Below are 24,760 nucleotides of genomic sequence, written 5' to 3'. Positions count from 1 at the left end.
ACATGTCGGTACATATTTTCTTTCAAAATACACATTATTGTTTGAACTTTTGGTTTGTGCAAGAACAACTGGATAATTAAGTTATGATCTGCACATTAGTCCAGGAGATGCACATCAGAATTTGTAACATCCCTGCTTCAGCCTGCTGTTGAGGCTGACAGGAGTGAATACTCCACACAAAAGAATTTCCTGCATATAGAAAACCTGGCAGGGAAAGGGAAAGGCTTGGAGAGAACCCATTTGGCTGCCCCTGCTTTATCTGCTGAAGGTCTAGGCAGCTATGTAGTTAAGGTGGCTGTAGAAAAATCACTATTTTAATTCTAAATTGAATAGTATACCTTTATTAAATTTAACGGATTGTCAAATCATTCTATATCTTTGATGTGCCGTTATGGGTTTCCAAATTACACCACATTGTTGCAGGTGTCCTGGGACCTTGAAATAATTGTAAACAGTCAAGGGCCAGGATAGTCAGGGGACATTTGCTATTTATGTACGTGACATATTCCGTTTTATATCTGTATGAGGCATTTGGCATATGAGTGTTCCACACAGAACTATTTTTAAAAATGGAATGAAGAACCCCAAAGAGAATAGCCACAACTGTAACTGACAAATGCACACTCCTAAAACTGAAATACTTCCCCATAGTAGTTTGTTTCTGAAGCTGTTATTTACAAATAGGTTTCAGCACAACCTAAGCTGAAGGGTGATCTTACTTAGGAGTCCCTAAATTCTTCCTAAGTACCTCCTGATCTCAGTTCCAATCCCTCTATCTCAAATCCTAAGATGCAAGGGGGAGACAACAGATGGTCTCTCGGACAATTTGTTCCAATGTTATTTAAGGACTCTCATTTATTGAGTGCCGGATAGCCTGTGCAATTTGCAGTGAATGAGACAGGAGTCTTGCCATGCATTTGAGCAATAGGCTAGTCCCACTTGTGAAAGCAGACAGTGCCAAACAAGTACAGTAGCAAAAATGTAGACCAACATTTTATTAACTTTTTATGCTGTTTAATTTGTTATTAAGTTTGTTGACACACAAAAGTAAATGCACTTTTAAAAATTTTCTTAAAATCGATAAATCAAAAGGGGCTGCAGCTTATTGTTAGAGGATCTGTTTTGCATGCAGAAGGTCCCAAGTTCAATCCCAGGATTCTCTAGGTAGGGCTGGGGAATGACTTCTGCCTGATATGCTGGGAAGTTGCTTCCAGTCACTGTAGACAATCCAGAGGTAGATGGACCAATGAGCTGCCTCTGCATAAGGCAGCTTCCTATGTCCCCAAATATCTTAAAGAACCTGAGGCAAAATAGAGAAACATTCAATGTTTTCTTCAATATCAACATTTTTAAGAACAAGAAATCCAAGAGGCTATCCTGATTTCACAGTTGTTGAATTATGAGGCAGATTGTCCTTCACTGCAGGTTTTAAAGCAGAGGTTGGATGGCCATCTGCCATTGCTTTAGTTGAGATTCAACCCTCAGGGTCCTTTCCAACTCTACAGTTTTATGATTCTAGGCCTCCAGAGAAAGGTAGGGAAATATAGTGAAGGGAGTGACTGATGGGGAATTTGTGCAGTTGGAAAATCAGCTTTTAAAAAAACCCTGTGACTGGCAACTGATGCCTCTTGCTCCTTTGGCTGATGGATGGGACCAGAGAGGCCCTTCTTCTTGCTTCTGCAGGGCAACCAGCAGTTGGGAGTGTTCTTTATGACAAGTCCTCCTTTGGTCCACTGACAGAGCTAGGTTGGTCTCCATTTGGCTGTGATGCTGTTGCTAGAAGGCAGGGGTAGTGGCCTCCCAGTGCCCTTGTCCTTAGCTAATGGCAGAGGGTGCTGTCCTCAGGTTCTTATTAATAAATGTAAAGAAGAGAAATTTTCAGCAGGTGGAGCATTTCCTGTCAAAGTAGTGCAGGAGTAAATACTATAGCGTCTAAGCTATTAAAAGCCCTGGAGCCAATACTATAATCCCACTAAAAGGAAATAAAAAGGTAGTGTATAAATGGAACAGTTCAGGATATTTTTTCATAAACAGTTACCCATCATCATGGATATCATAGTATACAAATGCATCAATTTCCTGACACAATCTTGCTAGTGTGGCAAAATTCCAAACTCCACTCTCACCACTTAAAGGCATCTGTTAGTACTAAGAAGGAAAGAGTATTGATTTACATGTCCATGGCTGAAAAACTGAATTCTGCTCTATCTTTGACTTTGACTCCCACTGTTCTCTCAGTGGGAGCAGAGGTTTATCTCTACTGCACCACTCACAGAGATTACCTGCCTCGCAAACTGCTATTAATTGGTGATCATATTTGAGCAAGCACATGAGTTGTCCTTTAAAGAAGGCATAAGGCATGAGAAACCACATGGGAAATTGGACTTAACCAGTAGGCTGCAGCAAATTACAGGGATACTGGTTTCAAAGGAAGGGTCAAAACAAAAAATTATTCCTAAAATTAAATGCCAGTTATGTTTAGGATTAAATAATTATTTGCTGGGTCTTCTTTTCTAAACAATTTGCGAAACACCCTTCTTTTAACAAGATGAAAATTGAGGATATGACATAAAAGGAGGCCACGGATGCAAAGCCATAGCAAGGACAGCAAAGACGTGTTAAACCTTAGGGGGGTTATGTCAGATTCAGCCATCTCCATTAACAACTTTTGAGGGAAGGAGAGTTCTGTTGGTGGAACCTCACTGAGGTGCAGACATGACAGAAGCAAGGAATCCTGTCTCTGTTCCAGAGTTCTTAATTGATGCAGTAATCCAAGAAAGAATCCGAAGTAGGATTGGTTGAGCAAAACAGACTAAAGTTGTTTGGCTGCACAAGACTGCAGGCCTGCAGCACAGTTGAACAAGTCTCTGCACAGCTTCCATAATTTGATGAGATGCTGCATACACAACACTAATGTAGGCTCTTGAAACCACTACACAAGCTTTTGACCTGCAGGGTGTCTATGATTAAATCTTAATCACATCTCCTTGAATGGCAGAATTAGGAACACTTCACACATTTGTTTGAAATATGGCATAGCAACTCTTTCTCTTCCATCATGCAGAGGTGCTCAGGTGTGAAGAACATCGCACACATGCATTATAAATGGTCATTTAGTAAATACACTCTCCCAGAATTTGTAAACAAGACCCATCCTGTGTGTATGTGGCTTTAAAAAGAAGCTCACAGCTGCTATTCCTAACATACCAATAATGAAGCTTCAAAAAGTTGTTTTCCGCTTCTGAAACAGCTGCTATTTGCATACTTGTTTCCAGGCACTGTTACAACAACACAAACTGAACCTCTTTCCATAATTTGGACTGCTATGCCTCTCCAGGGCTAATACACTTTAAAAAGTTATATTACGTATTTAAGAGGTCAAGCCTCTCCTTCCTGCCAGAAGAAATGGACTGAGGAGAGAGGTGTGAAGGTCCTATTACACCTCACCCAGGGAATTTTTAAAAAGGTGTTTTTTTCCAGAAGACTTTTTGCAAATGTTTCCACCTTAAAAACTGACATATTTTGAAGGACACTGGAAAAAACCTCTATTAAGTATGTTTTATTTTAAGTTAGTGCACTGGCAAATACAACACTTCAATTCAAAATGAATTTCTGTATTATGGGTGCAGTAATCTTCGTTAGAGGAACATGCAGGGCCTCTGTCGCTTGTGAATTGCTGCCTGCCATCTCCTAGTCACCTTTGGTTTAGTCTGTAGATACTAGTAGCAATCATCCTGTTTCTGCTGCCCTTCTGACCTGTTCCCTCCTTTGTGGTCAACCTTTTCACCTTGCCCCTTGAAGGACACAGACACACTGCTGCAGAATGGGAAACAAACAAGCAGCTTCTTGCTTTGTTTCGCTGGGGATAAAAAAGGTCAAAAGGCAGTGGGGCAGAAACTGCAAATAGGGGTGTGAGCTTTAACCAAGAGCCACAGAAGGAAGTTGACTGTGTGGGTAGTATTGTAATCTTACTTGGTACATTTATAGTCTAAAATTTAATAATTTTATTCTACCCTAGCTTTGGAACAATACACTTTATTTTGCTAAAGCATATGTTTGGGGTTGATAAGTATTGCATATGTTTGTGGAATGCTCTCCCCAGGGAGACTCACCTGGCACCTGTGTTACATATTTTTAGGTGCCAGGCAAAAACACCTCTCTTTCCCCAGGCCTTTTATATATATATAAAATACCCCGCCCATCTGGCTGGGTTATATTTATATATAAATATATAAAATACACACACAATTTCTCAATTTTTGTTTTGTGTGCACGAAAAAACTATGTCAGGAGAAGGGGAAATGGGTTTTATTCCCATTTTCTGGAAATGTTGCATCTCCAGAGGAGCGGTGGGGAAGAGAGAAGACAAAAGTTAGTAACTGCCTGCTTACCCAAGAGTAAGCTCTACTGGTTGAACAGGGTTTACTTGCAAGTAAAGATGAACAAGACTGGGCTGCTGAAGTTTCTTGCGGACTCCCCCCCCCTCCGTCCCGCCACTAGGGACCCAAAAGCCAACAACGGTGACCTTTCCCGGAAGAAAAACACAAGCAGCAGACCAGCCCAACTTCACAACCCCCGAAAGCTGCCGGGTGGGATTCCTGCCCCCCTCGCGCCCCTCTGAGCTCCCACCTCAAAACAAACCAACGAAAAAGTCCTGATCGCAACTCGTCATTGGCTCTCTGCTCGTCCCGCCTCCGCTGCCGTAGACCCAATCGCGTCCTCCGCACCACACCCCGCCTTTGACCCCCTCGCGTTGGGCAAATCCTGGTGTCACTCGCCCGGTCCCCCAGAGGTCGCGTCGCTTGGCTTCCAGCTCGTCCCGCCCAACAGAAGGCAATTCGCTTTAACCACCGCCGCCGCCCGCCCCGCCGCCTCTCCGATTGGCTGCTGCGCTCCTGTCAGTTACCCTCCGTCCGGCGTCCTCCAACGGCTGTTCCAACCGCCTTCCTGCTCCTGCTCCTCTACCTCCTCTCCTCCCCTCGCCGCTGGCCCCGCCCCCTCCTCCGAGTCGGAACTCGGCTGCCCTTAACAGCGCGCTCACTTGCAGCAAGTTGCGCGCCGCTTCTCGAGTGGAAGGTTCGCCGCCTCCGCGCCCCTCCCTCCCCCGCTGTTACGTTGCGCGCGGCCTCTGAGGAGAAGGAGGAAGAGGAGAAGCGGCGGCGGCGGGGGGCGCTGGCGTGACAAGATGTTGGCGGAAGAGGCGCCGGGGGCTCCCGACGGTGGCTGAAGAGGAGGCTGCGCGGCCCTGGCCTCTCTCTCTCCCCTTCCCGCTCCGCCGCCGTTCTTCCCTCAGGAGTCGCCGAGGAACCCCGGCTCATGACAGCGAGCGCCTGGCGGGGCGGCCCAGGCGACAGCGAGCCTGGCTGAGGCGGCGGGTGGCGGGAGAACAGCCCCTCCTTCCTCCTCACGAGACCGCGCGCCGCCAAAGTTTGCCGCTCGCGGGCGGGCGGCGAAGAGACGTCGCTGGCGAAGGGAGGAAGAATAAAAGTTTCCTCTTCTGTTTTTCTCCTTCGGAGGCTCGGCTGATTTGGAGGACGCAGCGGGGGCGGGTCTTTGCTGCGTGCCGGCCCCCCCCCTTTGGTTTAACCCTCATTTGGTCTCTTCCTCGGAAAAGTATCCATTATTTGGAAACCCCTTTTTCCTTTGGGGTATCGGATTAAGTGTATCCCCTCCCTTCTCAAGGGTGTCGGATTAAGAACCTTCTGTCTTTGAGGTGTTGGATAAACAGCCTCTCCCCCCTCCCCCTTTGGAAGGTGTTTGGATTCTTCCCCCTTTCTTGGGTTTTTTTTTTTGGACTTGGAAGAACCGCTCCCCCCCCCCCGCGGCCCCTATTCCTTGGTGCACTGGATTAAGTGTCTTCCTCTTCCTCGGCTGGTGGTGTCTTCTCGCCCGCCGCCGCTTGCTCTGCCTTCCTCCCTCCCCCCGCCCCTCCGGCGTGATTATATGCTTCAAGGGAGAGGCGATCCCCCCTCGTGCCTCCTCCTTTCCCAGCCATGTCCGCGACGGCGATCTCCGCCGCGGAGAAAGTGGACGGCTTCACGCGGAGGTCGGTGCGCAAGGCTCAGAAGCAGAAGCGGTCGCAGGGGTCTTCGCAGTTCCGCACCCAAAGCAGCCCCGTGGAGCTCTTCCCGCTGCCCCAGCTCAAAGGTAATTATCAATTATACCGTATGTATCTCCTAGGGAGGAATCGAGCGAGCTGCAGCTCACTTAGCCCCGGGCTACAGGTGCTGCCTTCTGCGGGAAGAGACTTCCTCCCGCCTCTCGCCGCCGCCTACGTGCTGCTTGCTTCCTTGTGCCAACCCTCTAAATTTCGCGGCAGCCCGTTTCATTGCCCTCTGTTACTCCATGTTAAGGCGCAACTCTTGTTCCGAAACTTCCTCTCCGCAACCTTGTTAAAACCCTGCCTTTTATCCCTTTCCCCTCTGAAATATAGTGCCACAGGTTCGCATTTGAACAGCTTTCAGGAGATTAGGTGCTTTCCTGTTTTGAAGACCTTGCACTTTTAAGGGCCTTGTTCCCTGAGCTGCTGGGATTTCATGCTTTCCTGCCCTTAAGGAGTTGGCCATGCAAAATGTTGGCTTGATGCATTTGTGGGTAGTACCAGGGACAAAAGAGGACCCCCAGGCCAACACCGGCTGGGAGCACCAGGGTTTATGGCATAATCTGCAGAACTTGCTCAGAAACAAGGCCTTCATAAATTTTAACCTGTCCTCCCCTTCCTCATTCTTCTCTGGGTTTTGTGTAATCTCCTCCAGGGGCTGTTACTGCTGTTTAAATTAGTGTAAAAAGTATCCTTCCCTTTAAAACTGTGGTACTGTGTTACTTTCACCCCCTGGAATTAAAGAGTGCTCACATGATTAGTTAGGCTCCCAGAAGCTCATAGTGGTAGAGTTTAGCAAGTGTGCATTTCTGTGAATTTCTTTATCCTCTTTTCTCGGTTTGTCAGGCCTATGACAATCCGAACTCCATTTTTACCAACTCTGATGTTAATTTGAAGTACTGGAATTCTTACGTGCAACTCAACACGTTTTTTTGGCTGTCTAAAAAAGTTTTTCACATTTTTTAAAAAAAGGGAGGAGAGGATAAAAAATGATAGTTTGAGCTGAAAGGGGTTAGGACTGACATTTTTGTAGTGTAGTGTAATGAGTTCTGTTTGTTTTTTAATACTGCTAATACAAGCAGTACTGAGACTCTTGCACTGCACTAGCGTGTCTAGAAAATGAAGAAAATACCACATCTTTTGAAGGGATATTTGACCATCCAAAGATGTGACACATTCTGGCAGAGTATACTATGTGTTTCAAATAGTGTCTTGAGCAGGTGGTGCTAACTTAATTATTTTCTAGTAGTTGAGCGGGAAGCCCTTTAAAAGGCAGAAGAGAGAGGCCCCTGTGTCTCTTCTTTAGCTTTCTCTCTCCACATCAGGCATGGGAAACCTGAGGTTCTTCAGATGTTGCTGGACTAAAATGCTCATCAGTCCCAGCCAGCCATGGTCAGGGTTGGAAATAATAATAATAATAATAATAATAATAATAATAATAATAATAATAATAATAATATTATTTATACCCCGCCCTCCCCAGCCAAGGCTGGGCTCAGGGCGGCTAACAAGCAAAAATAAAAACAAGTTGAATGGATACAACTTAAAAACAATATTAATATACAACATTAAAATATTGAAACATTAAAATATTAAAATGCAGCCTCATCACAGGAGGAGAAAGGAAAAAGGAAAAAGAAAGAGGGGGAGGGAATCAAATTGGCTCCAAGCCAAAGGCTAGGTGGAACAACTCTGTCTTACAGGCCCTGCGGAAAGAAATCAGATCCTGCAGGGCCCTGGCTCTGGTTGAAGCTAATCTAACTTCCTTAGGGCTCAGGACCACTAGGGTGGTGCTATTTATGGACCTTGAGGCTCTCCGTGGGGCATACCGGGAGGGGCGGTCCCGTAGGTATGAGGGTCCTAGGCCGTGAAGGGCTTTAAAGGTCAAAACCAGCACCTTAAATCTGACCCTGTACTCCACCGGGAGCCAGTGCAGCTGGAAAAGCACTGGGTGAATATGCTCCCATGGCAGTGACCCCGTGAGGAGCCTCACTGCAGCATTCTGCACCCGCTGGAGTTTCTGGGACAGTTTCAAGGGCAGCCCCGCGTACAGCGAATTACAGTAGTCAAGCCTGGAGGTGACCGTCACATGGATCACTGTGGCCAGGTCGGGGCGGGAAAGGTAAACACCAACTGCTTGATGCGGCGAAGGTGGAAAAATGTTGCCTTGGCTGTTGCTTTAACCTGCGCCTCCATGGAAAGGGAGGTGTCAAGGATTACACCCAAACTCTTAATGGAAGTCAATGGCACTAATTGGGCCCCCGCAAGAGAAGGGAGTTGGTAGTGCTACAACATCTGGAAGGTCACATGTTCCTCTTCCCAATTCTACTTCTTCTACCAACTGGAATATGTTTTTGGATGGCAAGAAGTAGGATGAATGAATTGAAGTAGGAGGGGGGGATAGGACTAGCCGAAGCAAGTTTCTCACATTATCTGTGTATATACTGCATGCCCATCAAAAAATGATGACTCATAAGGCAGGTTCTGAAACTTCAGTTGGTGATGTTTTCCAGCTGAAATAATTTCTAAGGTAAAATTTCTACTAAACTAGAAATTATTGGTAGAAATACCTGCAAATTGGATACCAATTTATATAATTAGCATACACAAAATATAGGAAATGTATTTATTCTTTTGTTTAAAGTAGTATACCACCTATCATAAAAATATCTGAAAGTGGTCCAAAATAAGTCATTAAAATACAATAAAAACAGGAGCAATGAACTCAGCATAAACTAAGCATGTTGACAGTGATGGTAAGTAAAAGCCCCCAAAAGGTATTCCAACAATATCAAGTCCTAACATTGGGCCCAAAGCAGTGGCGTAGCGTGGGGGGTGCAGGGGGGGTGCCGGGCGCAACATCTGGGGGTTAGGGTTAGGGGGCGCAAATTACTTGCCTTCCCCCGGGTGCTGACAACCCACGCTACGCCACTGGCCCAAAGTATGTGAGGAATTGTCTACTTCCATATCAACTTATCTGAGTAAGATCACCCAGGGAGGTTCTGCTCATGTTGACATTGCCAAAAAGGGTTTGAGGGCAACGGTGTATCGTAGGGCCTTTTCAGTGGTAGCTGTGGAATGCTCTCACTAAGGTGCATCTTACACTGATACTGTAACTTTTTTGTCATGTCAAGGTGTGCTTCTTTGCCCAGACTTTTGGTGGGGTGAGGTGTTGTTTTGTCAAATTCCTCTAATTTTGAGTGGTGCTGTTTTATTGTACAGATACCCCCCATTTATGCGGAGTTACGTTCTGCAACACTGCACACATCAGTGAAATCTCATACAATTGAAACCCTTTGAAAAAGCCGGCAAATACCCTTTTCTGCCCCCCATGCCCTTTTAGAGACATTTCAGTGATGTCTTTATGATGTTTCCGGGTCGCTTCTGTGTTCGGCGTGTATACAAGGTCGCACGCATATTGAATTCACATAACTGGGAGCTGCCTGTATTTTTTGTGGATTTAAGTATTGTATTTTTTAATTGTATATAACCCACCTGGGGACTTTTGAGTGAAGGGTGGGTAAGAAAATGGGTGTGGAGAGAGATAGTGAGGGAAGGAAAGAGAGAAGCAAGAATATAGTGTCGTGTAGTCCATTAAAGTTGTCTATTATGTGGCAAATACTTAGAAACATTATGTCATGATACCCCAAATAAGTGCAAGAAAGTAAAGTAGCATACATTGGAACCTCAAGTTGTGGACGTGTCCCAGAGGCACGTCCGCAACTCGAAGCGTTCGCATCCAGAAGCACTGTGGACGCGAATGCGCACGGCGTGATTTAGCGCTTCTGCACATGTGTAAGCAGCAAAACCCGGGCAAAACCTGGAAGTAACTGTTCCAGTTCTTCCGGGTTGCCGCAGGACGCAACTTGAAAAGACGTAGCCTGAAGTTGACACAACGTAAGGTATGACTGTACTCAGTCTTCTATATATTATTAATGGTAACTACCCTTATTTCTTTTCCACATACCCAGCACAGAGATACATTTTCCTGAGTTTTCTGTGAATTGTGGGGAAGATGGGACAGTCTGTCTTCAGCTTAGGTCTTGGCAACCTTTTATTTCACTGTTTTCTGCAGGTCAGAGAGAAGAAGAGGTCTACTTCATTTCCCATTAGACTTCTACCAAAGTAGCAAGGTGTCGCTCACACATTTTCCAAAAGGCCATTGGTAGGGAGATAAACCACCTTTCCTTTCTCCTTGGTTCTCTGCATGTGCCCTAAATCTCAGTAAAACAGAGAAGAGAGTAGTTGATGGTGACTTCAAGTAGTAGTTGGCAATTAAGCCTAGCAAAAATTTGTAGATTACTGCAGTGTTTCCCAACCGGTGTTCCGCGGCACACGAGTGTGCCGTGAGACGTTGCCTCGTGTGCCGCGAGATGCCTGGAGGGAGGCGGGCGAGTCGGGCGGCGAGAGGCGGGGCGGCGGCGGCAAGGAGAGGCCGCGCCTCCTGCTGCTGCCTGGCGCTCCTCCTCGCAGCCGGCAGCGCTGCCTGGGCGCCTCCGCGCGACTCTGCCTCGCTGGGTTTGGTCTCCCAGCAGAGACGGGTCACACGCGCACCTCCCTCCCTCCCTCAGCCTGCGCGGAGGGAGAGCCAGAGAGAGGCATCGCTCCTGCGCGGTGGGAGAGGGAGCAGCCGGAGCGATGCCCCAAACGAACGCATGGGACCGGAGGGGAAATCCTCTCCGAGGCGGATTGAGCGCAGCTGAGAGAAGCCTTTTGAGGAGCTGCCGTGTCCCCTGGAAACCCCCTTCCCAGCTCTGCCTGCCTGCCTGCCGTGGGGCTCGTATCGCCCTTTAAAGGGCGCGGGAAACTAGAAATGTGGGGACTTGGGGTTTTCCTCAGGCTGAATTCCGAGCTGAATTCCGAGCGAGGTACTGAGGGGGGAGGGAAAAAACTTTCACTTTCGTGCGTCCCTCCCGGCGTGACGCTGCGCGCTGACGTCACGGGGCGGGGCTTTAATGGTGGTGTGCCGCGAGATTTTTTTTCAGTAAACAGGTGTGCCGTTGCCCAAAAAAGTTTGGGAAACACTGGATTACTGAGCATGCTCTACAATTGAGGGATATTTCCAGGTCTTGTGACATTGTTGTCTTCCCTTTCATCATTCTGAAGTATGTGCTGTTTTAGCTGGTGACACTAGATTGTGGTTTTTAAAATGCATGATAGTTAGATGTTATTGGTTACCTTGTACAAGCTATTTGCTAAGGAGTGCCTTGCATCAGTTTTCATTCTCTGGAAATTGAAGGCTTCAGGGAGAATAATAGATGGATTGTCTTAAATATGCTTTTTCTGTACTAAGCGTTTATAAGGAATAGATTGTAAAGCAAATTGAAGGACCTTGTTCAGATATGTATGGGAAAGCCACAAGCACAACAGAACTTATCCTTTATTTTGCTGATCTGCAACTTATGTGCCACATTGCAACAAGTTCTTTAACAGGACTGTGCAACATATGACCCACTTAGCTAAATCTAATCCAGCAGCTTTGTATTGTGTCCAGTAGGTGCTTTGTAACTTCCCCTGCTTTTGCAGTTCTGAGAAAATGGCAAAACTACTCACTGTTGGACTTCATCCAGGTGGTGGACAAGGGATACTAGTTATAGTCATGTGATCAGATTTGCACTATGATGTGTGGGCACTATGGACTGGTAAAATTAGGTGGGGGGACTGCTTCATGCATTTATATTACAGGGCTTACTGAATTGGGACTATTATGATTCCATTTACAGCACTTGTTAGGTTTACCCTTATAATTTAGACTTAAAATGTTACTGTTATTTCTGGTCCTTGTTTGCTACCTATAGAATATCAACTTAAGAAAGCATGTTGCTGATTGAACATAGAAGCACATGTGCACCATGCCGCAGTGTGCTGACATTATGATATGATGATGTCACGTGATGGCGTGGTGCATGCACTCCAGTACTGCGGTGTCGACTGGACCAGGACATTGCAGCAGAGGTGCAGGCCCTGGTCCAGTCGCTGCCACAGTGCCAGAGCCCAAGAGGTAAGGTGACAGCCATGGTGCCCGGCATGTGGTGCACAGAGGCAGCCATGGAGTTTATGCACGGTGGTCATGTTGTGCGGAGGTGGCCATAGAGACAGTGGGTGGCAGGGGGTAGAGACTGGGCACCCACAACAAAAACTTTGGGAGTCTTGGCACTCGGGGCCCCAGGAAGATGGTGCCTATGTTAGATTAAATACCATTAGGGAATTGATTTCATAAAGCACCGCACCCAGTGGTAAATCTGTAGTTAGCACCGTGGAAACATTCACATTTTCAACTCTGGAAAAGAAAAAGAACAATTTGTTTAAAACACTGAAATCAAATCTGTTTATTTTAGATTGTTTCCAAATGAGGTTGACTCCTGGTGGAAACGTATGCCCTTTATAGTGAAAGGATTGGAAGTATGCCAAAGAATTTCAAGATTTGAGAGAGGTTTTTGAGGCTCAGGTTTTTTCCAATTTAAAAACTGAGTGTCCAAATATGGATTCAAGAATTTGTGTGACAGAAGTGTTCTGTACCTCTTCTACTCTCAAGAGAGCGAATTCTGATATAATTGCAAAGCAGTTACTTTAACCATAGTTTTACAGTGGGCAAACTTTTCAAAAACTCTTATCAAATGCTGTAGTTTGATAAATCCATCTGGGCTAGATTATACTTAAAATGTAACATGAGTACAGTATTATACTAAATTTCAGTGTAACCTAGTTAACCAGATAGGCGTTTAATGATTTCTTAAAATGAGACACTCAGAGAGGATCCAGTGTAGTGCTATGGAAAGCATTGCATCAACACAAGCATATCAGCTTGCCAGATGGAACGATTCCCCCCCCCCTATTGTTCTGGGGGATCTGTTGACTACTCCAAGCCACCTTGGGGCAGAATGGAAGGAGGGAGGGGGGAGAAAAGCCCCATTGTGCTAGCAGAAGTCATTACAAGGCCTTTCACTAGCAAGACTTACTCTTTGAATCTCTGCTTGTGACCTCATTTGCATAACTTGGTAAGCCAAACTGTGGCTTGTAGGGACTGCGTAAATATGCAGGATCCCAGAGAGGAGCGCTTAGTTTCTGGTCTTTTTTCATTTCCGCACTGTGGTGAGCTAAATCAAGGTTTAGCTTAGTATGTCATTTGAACCTGGACTCCTGGCTTAAACTTGGCAGATGGCTAGGAGGCTCACTGGAGCCCCAAACCTGGCAATACAAAAGTGCCATGGGTTCATGGTTCCCTCAATTGCCTGCTTTGAATGGGGCCATACTTATCCTGAAGGACCAGGTTTGTAGTCTGGGGGTGCTGCTGGATAATCTCTGCTAGAGGCCCTCAGTAGCTAGGAGTGTGTTTTGCCAGCTTGTGCTGGTAAGATGGCTATAGACATTTCTGGTCCTGGGTAGCCTGGTCAATGTGGTAGCCTCTAGGTTAAACTACTGCAATGTGCTGTGTGGGGGGACTGCTCCTGGAGTTGAGCAGAAGTGCAACTAGTGTAAAACACAGCAGCTTGACTGCTCCCTGGGCAGACTTTTGCCATCACGTTACATTGCTAGTTATCTACTGGGCGAAGTGCCAAATGCTTGTCCTGGTGAACAGAGTGTTATACATCTTGGTACTGGAATACCTAAAGGATAAGCTCACTCCTTTATATATGCAACCAACCAGGGTGGTGTTCTGCAGGGAGAGTTTTCTTGCAGACACTATCTTATCAGGAGGTCCATTTGTATGATGTAGGAATTGGGCATTTGGGGTGTGCTCTCCCCATGGCCTTTTCAGCATCTGTTCAAGACTTTCCTTTTTAAATGAGTCTTTTAAGCACATACTTTTATCCTAATTTTGAGTACAAAAAATAGTTTTTAATATGAAATTGTTTTGCATGTGTTTAAATATTAAATAATTTTGATATATTTCATGAGAAATAAAAAATTGGAAGTTTGTTGATTTCAGCTGAGCTTCCCTATAAGTGTGCTTAGCATTTCAACCAAAGGTAGTCTGGTTATGTAACATCCTACGCCTTCTGTCATATGTTCCATTCAGCATCTGCAGATCTATTCCACAAAATGTTTATAAGGACCAGGGTCACCTTAATTGTTGCTTTATACCTTTTACAGTTTTATGGTAAGTCCACAATATTGAGTGTTTTAGAAACATGGGAAATGCTTGGCATTTTAGACAAGGGTTTGAAATTGAACACAGTGTGTATTTTGCTGATTTAGTTGCTGCAGTGGAGCTATCAATCTGTATGTTGCTTTTATTTTGATAGACTGTGTCCCTTTATTTGTGTCCTGTTGCTTTGTTTCAGTAATTATTGGTTATTATGTTAATTGTTTTTAATGTTAGCCTCTTGATTTCTTAAGAAAAGGAAGGAACATAGACATTCTTAAATTTTAGAAATGTGGATCAACAACTATTGTGTTTTTAATATGTAGGCTTTTAAGGTATTTTCAGTTTTATTAACAAAGCTTTCACATAGCATTGCAAAGTTTCCATGTCTTCTAAACAAAGATACTATTCATAGCTTAAGTTCTTCAAGATGTGACCTCCTTAGAATGTCTAATTTTAAAAAAATACACTTTCATGAACAGTAATTGCTAAATATAGTGTCCATTGACAGTCTTCACATGCAGAACCTTTCTATTTTAATCTTCAGCATCTTTGTGCCAGCATAGTATTGAATTTCTTTTTCCATGTTTATTGCATTCAAGTTGAGTCAGATTCTAGTTGTGCAGGTGTTAAATTGAATAAACTTATTTATTTGAATATGAGGGAAATATTAAATATTGCTGAAGGTTAATTGACTTTATCTGGTCTGAAGTCTATTTATTTATAATATTTTAAACCTACCTTTCATAGATAAAAACCTATCGGGGGGGGGAATTCAGTCTAACCTACTGACTGGCAGCAATAATATTTTTAAAGGTCTTTGTTTGCAAATCTGTTGTCCATTTATCAGCAGATTTTTGAGGCCTAGTTCACACACTATTCCATTATATAGTGGCTTCCTGCTGGCTAAAGCAATAATTGGTTCTGACATTTTCTATACATGCTATGAGTGTTCCTGTTCCATCCCTCTCCAGATGTTAATTATAAGTGGAGATCTTATCCTCTGGGCTTACATGTCATCATCTTTAGAAGTTCAGTCTTGTGCAGTGTAGAAGGAATCTAAACAAAATACCTAATGATATTGGTTGCAATTAATATATTCAGCAGGGGGAAATGCTGCATGTGTGGTATTAGAATAATGTGACCTCTTCCCTTGCACAACAGAGTACAAGAGGACTTAAGAGAGTTCAGCAGAATGTCAGTTTATTATTTCAAATAATTTGTAATATTTGTTACTATAATTATCATAGCTATCACCTTGTTTATATATTTTTATTTTATTTATGTGCTGGGTGTTGTACAAAAGTAAAAAAAACCCAGATCTTTGCCTGCCAATTCACAATGGGGGAAAAGGCAGAGGGAGATACAAGGGGAGGGATATTAAAAGAAGAGGGGAAACAAGTTGGGAGAGATCTTGTTTGTTTCTGAAGCAGTGCACTGCCCAGGGATCCCTCTACTTAGTTGCAGGTGGCAAACAGATGGTATGATGTGTTGAAAGCCCAACCCAATGAGTGCATGGGTTTAAACTCAGGGCAATACACAGCACTGTTTCCCACTCCCTTCATTGTTGGTTAATACTGTCTCTCATGAAGCAAAATAAAAAAAATAAAAAATAAAATAAAAAAAATTCTTCCAGTAGCACCTTAAAGACCAACTAAGTTAGTTCTTGGTATGAGCTTTCGTGTGCATGCACACTTCTTCAGATACACATGAAGCAGTTCACTGTGGGGTGAAATTTTATTTTTCTTGAAACGGCTAATGTGAAGTTACTGCAAGAGTAGCCAACATGGTGTCATCCAGATGCTACTGGGAGTCTACAGCATCCCTGACTGTTGACTAGGCTATGCTTGCTATCCCTGTGTTAGTGTATATAGTCACAAGTCTTGGAACCAGTTTTTCTTTCCTTTTTTGGATTTGTAGCAACTTAGTGTTCAAAAGCTATTTAGAATGTTCCCTCACTTAGAAATTAGCTAGCGTCTCTTGCCTACCCCCGCCCATCCTATCCTAGTTAGACTATGGACTCAGGTACGTTTATAAAGATAAAGTGCTTTATATGTGTTATAGCACTGATGGTGCTGTAGAGTCCTATCTTTCACCTATGGGATGTCCCTGTATGAAGTTTAGAACGTGTTTAACTGAACTGCTTCTGTGATGTTTCTAGATCCAGCCTACAAAGTAGCTGTCATGTTTGAATTGTCAGTATGCTTATATAAATATAGTAGGATTGTTCCAGAAGTGGGTTATTCTTCTCTTCTTGGAAGACCCTAACTATGCATTTAAAACTTACATAAGTACCTTTTTTAGCCTTGTGAAACTGGCTGGTATGGCTGTCTAATTAGTGCCACGTTATTCTTTCAGTAAATATGTCATATTAAACAAATACATGAATTGTAGCCCAACTTATGATAATCTTTCTAGGAATATGGTGAGTTTAAAAATAATGTGTTGCATCCTTAGAACTGACTTCTAGTAGGACAGCGAGACTTTCTGTGCCTCTCTGCTGTTCTGTGTGCTCCTCAAATCTGTTCTGGAGGGTTGAAGAACTCTGAGCAGATTTTGAGGATGGTGTGGGTCTGCAGGGGGAAGAGAGGAAGGGGAATCCTTAATGTACAAGTAGAAGTCTGCTCACATGAGTTTGGATTTCATGCAGTGCCTGATATATTATCATTGTTACTTTTATTCCCCACAGTTCCTGTTCCTCTTGGAAGGAGCACAGTGCAGCTTTCAAGAATGAAACATTAAGCAGTAAAACAGTGAAATATAATATACAATAAAAATACAGTATAATGCCCATTAAAAAGTTGCACATGTGTGGGCAATTCCACTATGAACTGAAGGCATGCAGAAACAAAAAAGTTCCCAATTGCTAACTGAAAACAGAGTGAGAGGGGGAAAACCAAATGTCTACAGGGAGGGCATTTCATTAACAGGGTGCTCTGCTTTATGTAGTTGCCCTATGGACTGTAGTCACCAAAGGGTCTCCCAAGCAAGGCCTGCCTTGCAGAAATCAAGACTGTTGGCAGGTATTGGGAACCAGTAATGTAGGCTGAAATAAATTGATGGCTATATTTTGAAGTGTTTGCAATGTGTGGAAAGATGCTTGAGGAGAGTAGACAAGCCTGTTGGTGATAAATCTTGCAGCCAAGATAGTTACAAAATGTCACAGCCAGGGTGTCCTTAGACCTTTGATAAAGGCAAACTATGTACCATCAGTTGTGAGTGATAGCATTTCTTGCACATTGTTGGTCTTAAAATATTTGCTAGGATGCAGGATGCAAAACAATCTGATCAGGAAGGCAGTTCTTATGAATATGCATAGATGGTATGGTAGAAGTGAGAAGGGCTTATATAAAAAACTCAGCAGCCCTCTTGTTTCTAAATTGTAAAAAGCTACTTTGCAAAATAGACAGGAACACTGCGCAATGCCTGTGAAGGTGCTGCTGATGCCTTGTGCCAAAACCCAATGGTTAGGTGGTCACAACTCGCAACTCGTAAATAAAAAAGAAGTAAAGGGATGGATACTAAAGATCAGTGAATCATGTTTGTCAATGTGCCTCACATTATGCTGCCATTTTTGCTATGGTTGCTCCCGTGTTTCCACAGCAACAGCTAAACCTACAGAAAGTTTATGTATAACAAACCTATTTCAGTTTTTAAAGCAGTTAACTTGCGTAGAAGTTTTATGCTTGATTTAGACTTTTTCAGGTCTAGAATATTTGAATTTTATTTTTGTAGACATGGATGAGAGCAACAGGCAAGAAGAAGAATTATTCCAGTGTGCCATTACAGTGGTACCTTGGTTCCCAAACTTAATCTGTTCCGGAGGTCTGTTCCAAAACCAAAGTGTTCCAAAACCAAGGCGTGCTCTCCCATAGAAAGTGATGCAAAACAGATTAATCCATTCCAGACTTTTAAAATGAATTTTACTATCTAATGAGACTATTGATCCATAAAATGAAAGCAATAATCAATGTACTGTACTATAAAATAAATAAGACAGTATTGTAGATGATAAAAAAACTTTCTTCTTCTTGCGTGCACTGATGATAGTCATTGTTTGAATGGGGGGCTTTTATCCATTTCTGTAGTCATACAATCAGTCAATCAATCAATCAGTAGCTGAACTGGGTTCTACACAGTCACAAAAACAAGTCACAAAAATGAAGTCACAAGCCACAGTCACAGTCAAAAAACCGAAAAAGCCACAGAAACAAAATTGCAAAAAAATAGCAAAAACAAAAGCTCCAAATGTCACTTCTGTGTTGCATGGGTGCTTGGGACTCAACAGCCGACAGACTCAACAGGCAGCCTCTGATTAGCAGCGGGGGACTCAATTCACAAACAGAACACACTCAACAGGAAGCAGAACAGGTTCCGCTTCCAAGGCAAAGTTCACAAACCGGAACACCTACTTCTGGGTTTGCAACCTTTTGTTTCCAAGTTGTTCATAAACTAAGCTGTTCTAAAAGCAAGGTACCACTGTACAACAGTGTCTCAAAATGGATAAAGTTATTTAGTATCTTTCTTTCAAATAGTAAAGAGGTGACTAAAGCTCTTAAGCCTTAAAACCCTCATAGCATAGGCTATGAGACTGGGACAAGTTATGTTGAGGTACAAACACTCCTGCAAGAATAGCAACAAAATGCATGATTGCTACTGCTACCTATTCTTTCTTCTCCCTATCCAGCTGCTAGCTCTGCTTCTTCCAGCTTCATTGCTCAGCAGCTTAATTGCACATGAGAAAGCACATGGCATTCATGCCAGACTGCAGTTCTCACATCTTTACTACCTTCCCCAATCCCCATCCTCCAGTGCCCTGCAGATTATGCTAGCTTTCAAGTTAACATCTGTCATGTTCTCTTAGGCCTTGCACATGTCTGGAAGCTCTGAGGGAAACCAATTATATCAGTAGCATATTCACAATAAGTTGAATTGCTAAGTTGACATATGTGGATAACAGGCCATAGATTTGGTTTACCTAATGTAGCCTATTCAGGAAATTCGGTAGGCAAAACTCAGCAGGATTTACCTTGAGCTTGTTACTAACAACATCAATGGACAAATTGTCAGGATGTCGAAGTGGGTATGAAATTGTAAAGCAAGAACTTCTCATTTCAGTGTGTGTTGAATAGGATAATTGTTTAGATATACAGTGGTACCTCGGGTTATTGACACTTCAGGTTATGCGTTTTCGGGTTGCGCACCATGCCGAACCCAGAAGTACCGGAACGGGTTACGTCTGGGTTTTGGCGCTTGTGCTTGCGCATGCACAGAAGCACCGAATCGTGACCCACACGTGCGTAGACACGGCACTGTGGGTTGTGAACATGCCTCTTGCACGGATCACGTTCGCAACCTGAGGTTCCACTGCTTATCAAATAAGGACTTTTAAACTTGCCCAACTATTCATAGATGCATTAGGTATTCATTTTGCCTTGGCAACAGGAAACTATGGTTTTGTGTGCTATCTTTTGTACAATTGTAACTTTCAGAACTTTCAGAACTTTGGAAACTAAAATATTCAAATCTTTGTTGATCATTTTTAGTTACTTACTGTATCCCTTGCATTTTTCTGAAGAATGGTAGGGACAGCCAGGGAAAATCTTAATAATATCCTAATACACTTTTTTGAAGTAGGCTTGTGAATAGTCATTTACCTTACATTTCACACACACTATATGTATTTATGGTCTATTTGTGACTACTGAAAATAACCTGGAGCACTGAGAGAAGTAAACTTTCAGAGAGGGGAAAGGCATAAAATGGTGGTCAGCCAAATTCATTGGCAATGAATCCATAATGGTATGAAATGGCATAACTTGGTAAAATGCCCACATCAGTGAGAATGTTCAACTTTCCTGTATAGTTTCTGCACTTCTGTTGTGCTGGGTAATCAGATTGAGAACATGGCATTTTATATTCCATGCAGAATAATTATTTCTGGAAGAAATTCATCCTTGTGTAATTCATCTGAGTTGGAAAATTTATATACTGAGAAGGTTATTCCAATTTCATTGTTCTTCCCACTTGCAGACCATTCAAATGCTTGTGTTTCTGCTATAATTGAATTCCACTTAGCATGCATCACAGGTCAATTACATGCTAAGGTTAGCCTGCAGTCCTTGATACTGCACAGTCCAAATAAGAAAATAAATAAATATAGGTACTGTATTTAAAAGTATGACTTGTGGTATAACCTCCTTCATCATAAAAGATTTCTTGCCCCAAATGCTGCCAACTGTGTAAAAAAGAATTCCTACCACATTTCCAAGAGTTAGTATAATTTTTATAAACCTTCAATTACCTAAGGGGTGTCTGATACTAATGAGTGCAATACACCAATCCCTGCCTGGTTAGTAGAGGGGGGGAAATCAAAGGCAGACAAAGAACCAAATCAAAAGCCTTCCTGGCCTTAAATCAGCAGGATAAAAGGGGTGTGGCATTTTGGTTCCACCTGCTCTGCTTTCCATCAGTAGCTCTTCCCCTTCCTTCCCGCTGGTTTCCATGGTTACAAAAAAGAGGCATCCATGATTAGGCTTCCCACTCTGTAGGCAGAGATGGAGAGCTACAATCCTATGACCCCCTAGAACATTTTCACAGGAGCCACAAGGTTGCACCCAAAATGAATTAATGACATAGACATACCAGATCCAGGTGTTCTGATTTTCTAGAGCATTTCAATGAGGGGTTTGGCCTCTGATGTGGTCCGGAGGAAAGCAGAGCAATATGTTTGGCACCAGCTTGGTCGCAGGAGTTGCCAAAGAGGCTTACAAGGTGCCATCCAGGTGTCTTCAGGAGTTTACTCTGGATTTGTGCACAGTTTACCCCTTAGTCTTTTGTTCTCCCAAAGATATCCTGCGAGGCAGCTGGGGTTTAGGATCAGCATTTCCCTTCTCCTAGATGGGCTACCTTCCCAGGTTCACAAGCCCCATCTGCCCCTCACTTCCCTCTACAGCAAGTGCAGAAACCGCTTTCTGGACTGTTGGACCCATTCTTGGTCTCATTTGCTCAATCTGCTGGATCCTGTCTTTGCATGCAGGGGAAGTCCCTAAGTCACTGAGGTTTTGAGACCTATCAGCTACCTCACCTGGTTTGGCCAGCCAGTCAAAGCAGTTTCCCCAGGGTGTGTCCACTGCCACTGTTGACAGCTTCAAGGAGCCACAGGTGAGGGGTATGGCTGCTGTCACTTTTGGCAGTTTTGAGGAGTCACAGATGAGAGCTAAGTGCAGTACACAGAGATGTATATTGTTCCTTTAACAGAAATGTTGGAAATGATAGCCAGTGCAGCTGAACGTGTTTAACGAGCCAAGTTGTGTATTCCTGGTAGCCCTGCTCTAGGAGTGTACACTTAGCTTTTTTGTCTGAATTTACATTTTAAAATGTTCTTATGGAAGATTTGGGTGTCTTTAGATCTGTCTCACTACATACCTAAACAACCAGACTATTGCAGGGATGGCAGGAGCAGACAAGACACACATCAATCAAAACAGATTTTTAAATAGACATTTAGGTAAACTCAGGGCAGCACAAGATTGGTAGGGATAACTTAATGTGTTATTTAATTAAAAGTTGTTTAGGGGCAAATCAACTCCATTTCAGTGGCTTAAGAAACATGTTCTGTGCAGTTACTATCTCAAGAAATTGAATGCTCAAAAGATACATATTGAATCTGCAGAAGAGTTCAGTTATAAGAGACACACATTAATATCTTAGCAGGGAGAAATCATGCATATTTGAGCACAGAAAAGAAAAAAAGGCTTTGTTTTTAGCCAGTGATTTTTTAAAAAAATCTGTGCAGACTAGAGTTATTCAGAGATTCCTACATTTAAGTCTGTCCTAAGAACTCACATTTATTAGTATGAATTCTAAAGTAGCAAAGCTAAGTACAGTGGTGCCTCGCAAGACGAAATTAATTCGTTCCGCAAGTTTTTTCTTCTTGCGAGTTTTTCGTCTTGCGAAGCACGGTTTCCCATAGGAATGCATTGAAAATCAATCAATGCGTTCCTATGGAGACCGTCCGGCGACAGAGGGGAAGCGCCGCTCTGTCCCCTCTTTTGAAGCAAGGGGCTGCGGGGAGAAGATAGCTTCTCCACGCCGCCCCTTGCTTCAAAAGAGGTCCGGGGACAGCGGGAAGCGCTTCCCGCTGTCCCCCGACCTGGGGCTGCAGGGAGAAGATCGCTTCTTCCCCGCTGTCCCCGGACCTCTTTTGAAGCAAGGGGCTGCGGGGAGATCGCTTCTCCACGCCGCCCCTTGCTTCAAAAGAGGTCCGGGGACAGCGGGAAGCGCTTCCCGCTGTCCCCGGACCTGGGGCTGCAGGGAGAAGATCGCTTCTTCCCCGCTGTCCCCGGACTTCTTTTGAAGCAAGGGGCTGCGGGGAGATCGCTTCTCCACGCCGCCCCTTGCTTCAAAAGAGGTCCGGGGACAGCGGGAAGCGCTTCCCGCTGTCCCCGGACCTGGGGCTGCAGGGAGAAGATCACTTCTTCCCCGCTGTCCCCGGACTTCTTTTGAAGCAAGGGGCTGTGGGGAGATCGCTTCTCCACGCCGCCCCTTGCTTCAAAAGAGGTCCGGGGACAGCGGGAAGCGCTTCCCGCTGTCCCCGGACCTGGGGCTGCAGGGAGAAGATCGCTTCTCCCCGCCGCCCCTTGCTTCAAGAGAGGTCCGGGGACAGCGGGGAAGACCCGCTGTCCCCGGAGCTTGCGGGGCAAGCTTCGTTTTGCGAAGCAAGCCCATAGGGAAATTTGTCTTGCGAGGCAACTCAAAAACGAAAAAACCTTTCGTTTTGCGAGTTTTTCGTCTCGCGAGGCATTCGTCTTGCGGGGTACCACTGTATACACTCCTAGTGCAACATTACCAGGCATATATAACTTGGTTAGTTAAACACAGTGTTTTCACCTGTGTTTGTAAGCATTTCCTGCTTTTCTTTTAAAGTAACAGTGCACCATACTAGTGGTAGTTCCCTTCACAATTTTCATCAGTAAAAGCATACCGTATTTTTCGCCCATAAGACGCACTTTTTCCCCTCCAAAAATGAAGGGAAAATCTGGGTGCGTCTTATGGGGCGAATGCAGGCTTTCGCTGAAGCTTGAAGAGCGAGAGGGGTCGGTGCGCACCGACCCCTCTCGCTCTCCAGGCTTCAGGAAGATATCCGCCGCCCAGGCAGCCCTGTGGGAGGTCCCACAGGGCTGCCTAGGCTGCGGATAGCAGCCTGCTTCTCGCAGCGTCGAGCGCCCTGAAGGCAGAGCGCCCGACGCTTCGGGAACCATTCCGCAGCCCAGGCAGACCTGTGGGAGGTACCACAGGGCTGCCTAGGCTGCGGATAGCAGCCTGCTTCTCGCAGCGTCGAGCGCCCTGAAGGCAGAGCGCCCGACGCTTCGGGAACCATTCCGCAGCCCAGGCAGCCCTGTGGGAGGTCCCACAGGGCTGCCTAGGCTGCGGATAGCAGCCTGCTTCTCGCAGCGTCGAGCGCCCTGAAGGCAGAGCGCCCGACGCTTCGGGAACCATTCCGCAGCCCAGGCAGCCCTGTGGGAGGTCCCACAGGGCTGCCTAGGCTGCGGATAGCAGCCTGCTTCTCGCAGCGTCGGGCGCCCTGAAGGCAGAGCGCCCGACGCTTCGGGAACCATTCCGCCGCCCAGGCAGCCCTGTGGGAGGTCCCACAGGGCTGCCTAGGCTGCGGATAGCAGCCTGCTTCTCGCAGCGTCGAGCGCCCTGAAGGCAGAGCGCCCGACGCTTCGGGAACCATTCCGCAGCCCAGGCAGCCCTGTGGGAGGTCCCACAGGGCTGCCTAGGCTGCGGATAGCAGCCTGCTTCTCGCAGCGTCGAGCGCCCTGAAGGCAGAGCGCCCGACGCTTCGGGAACCATTCCGCAGCCCAGGCAGCCCTGTGGGAGGTCCCACAGGGCTGCCTAGGCTGCGGATAGCAGCCTGCTTCTCGCAGCGTCGAGCGCCCTGAAGGCAGAGCGCCCGACGCTTCGGGAACCATTCCGCAGCCCAGGCAGCCCTGTGGGAGGTCCCACAGGGCTGCCTAGGCTGCGGATAGCAGCCTGCTTCTCGCAGCGTCGAGCGCCCTGAAGGCAGAGCGCCCGACGCTTCGGGAACCATTCCGCAGCCCAGGCAGCCCTGTGGGAGGTCCCACAGGGCTGCCTAGGCTGCGGATAGCAGCCTGCTTCTCGCAGCGTCGGGCGCCCTGAAGGCAGAGCGCCCGACGCTTCGGGAACCATTCCGCAGCCCAGGCAGCCCTGTGGGAGGTCCCACAGGGCTGCCTAGGCTGCGGATAGCAGCCTGCTTCTCGCAGCGTCGGGCGCCCTGAAGGCAGAGCGCCCGACGCTTCGGGAACCATTCCGCAGCCCAGGCAGCCCTGTGGGAGGTCCCACAGGGCTGCCTAGGCTGCGGATAGCAGCCTGCTTCTCGGAGCGTCGGGCGCCCTGAAGGCAGAGCGCCCGACGCTTCGGGAACAATTCCGCCGCCCAGGCAGCCCTGTGGGAGGTCCCACAGGGCTGCCTAGGCTGCGGATAGCAGCCTGCTTCTCGCAGCGTCGAGCGCCCTGAAGGCAGAGCGCCCGACGCTTCGGGAACCATTC

At 45.6% G+C, this 24,760-nt stretch overlaps 1 protein-coding gene and 1 long non-coding RNA gene across 2 annotated transcripts in view; one reads left to right on the top strand and one right to left on the bottom strand.

Moving 5' to 3' along the window:
• Window positions 1-3,544: 3,544 nt before the first annotated feature.
• On the bottom strand, window positions 3,545-4,881 carry LOC308582720. The gene is made up of 2 exons (XR_014005801.1): window positions 4,392-4,881; window positions 3,545-3,859 (listed from the first exon to the last, which is right to left on the bottom strand). It is a non-coding gene; the product is annotated as an uncharacterized lncRNA (long non-coding RNA).
• A 252-nt stretch (window positions 4,882-5,133) lies between these two features.
• The window catches only part of PPP2R5A (protein phosphatase 2 regulatory subunit B'alpha), a 48,531-nt gene continuing 28,904 nt past the window's right edge, over window positions 5,134-24,760 (top strand). Inside the window, exon 1 of the mRNA XM_081186059.1 lies at window positions 5,134-6,147. Coding sequence (XP_081042185.1) covers window positions 5,994-6,147 — 154 coding nt within the window. The 5' untranslated portion in view covers window positions 5,134-5,993. The remainder of the gene's footprint in view (window positions 6,148-24,760) is intronic.

The sequence above is a fragment of the Podarcis bocagei genome (assembly GCF_964188305.1).
Source record: "Podarcis bocagei genome assembly, chromosome: 3".
NCBI classification, from domain to species: Eukaryota; Metazoa; Chordata; class Lepidosauria; order Squamata; family Lacertidae; genus Podarcis; species Podarcis bocagei.
The sequence above is the reverse complement of the archived record's forward strand: the minus strand, read 5'-3'. Positions and strand labels throughout refer to the sequence as shown.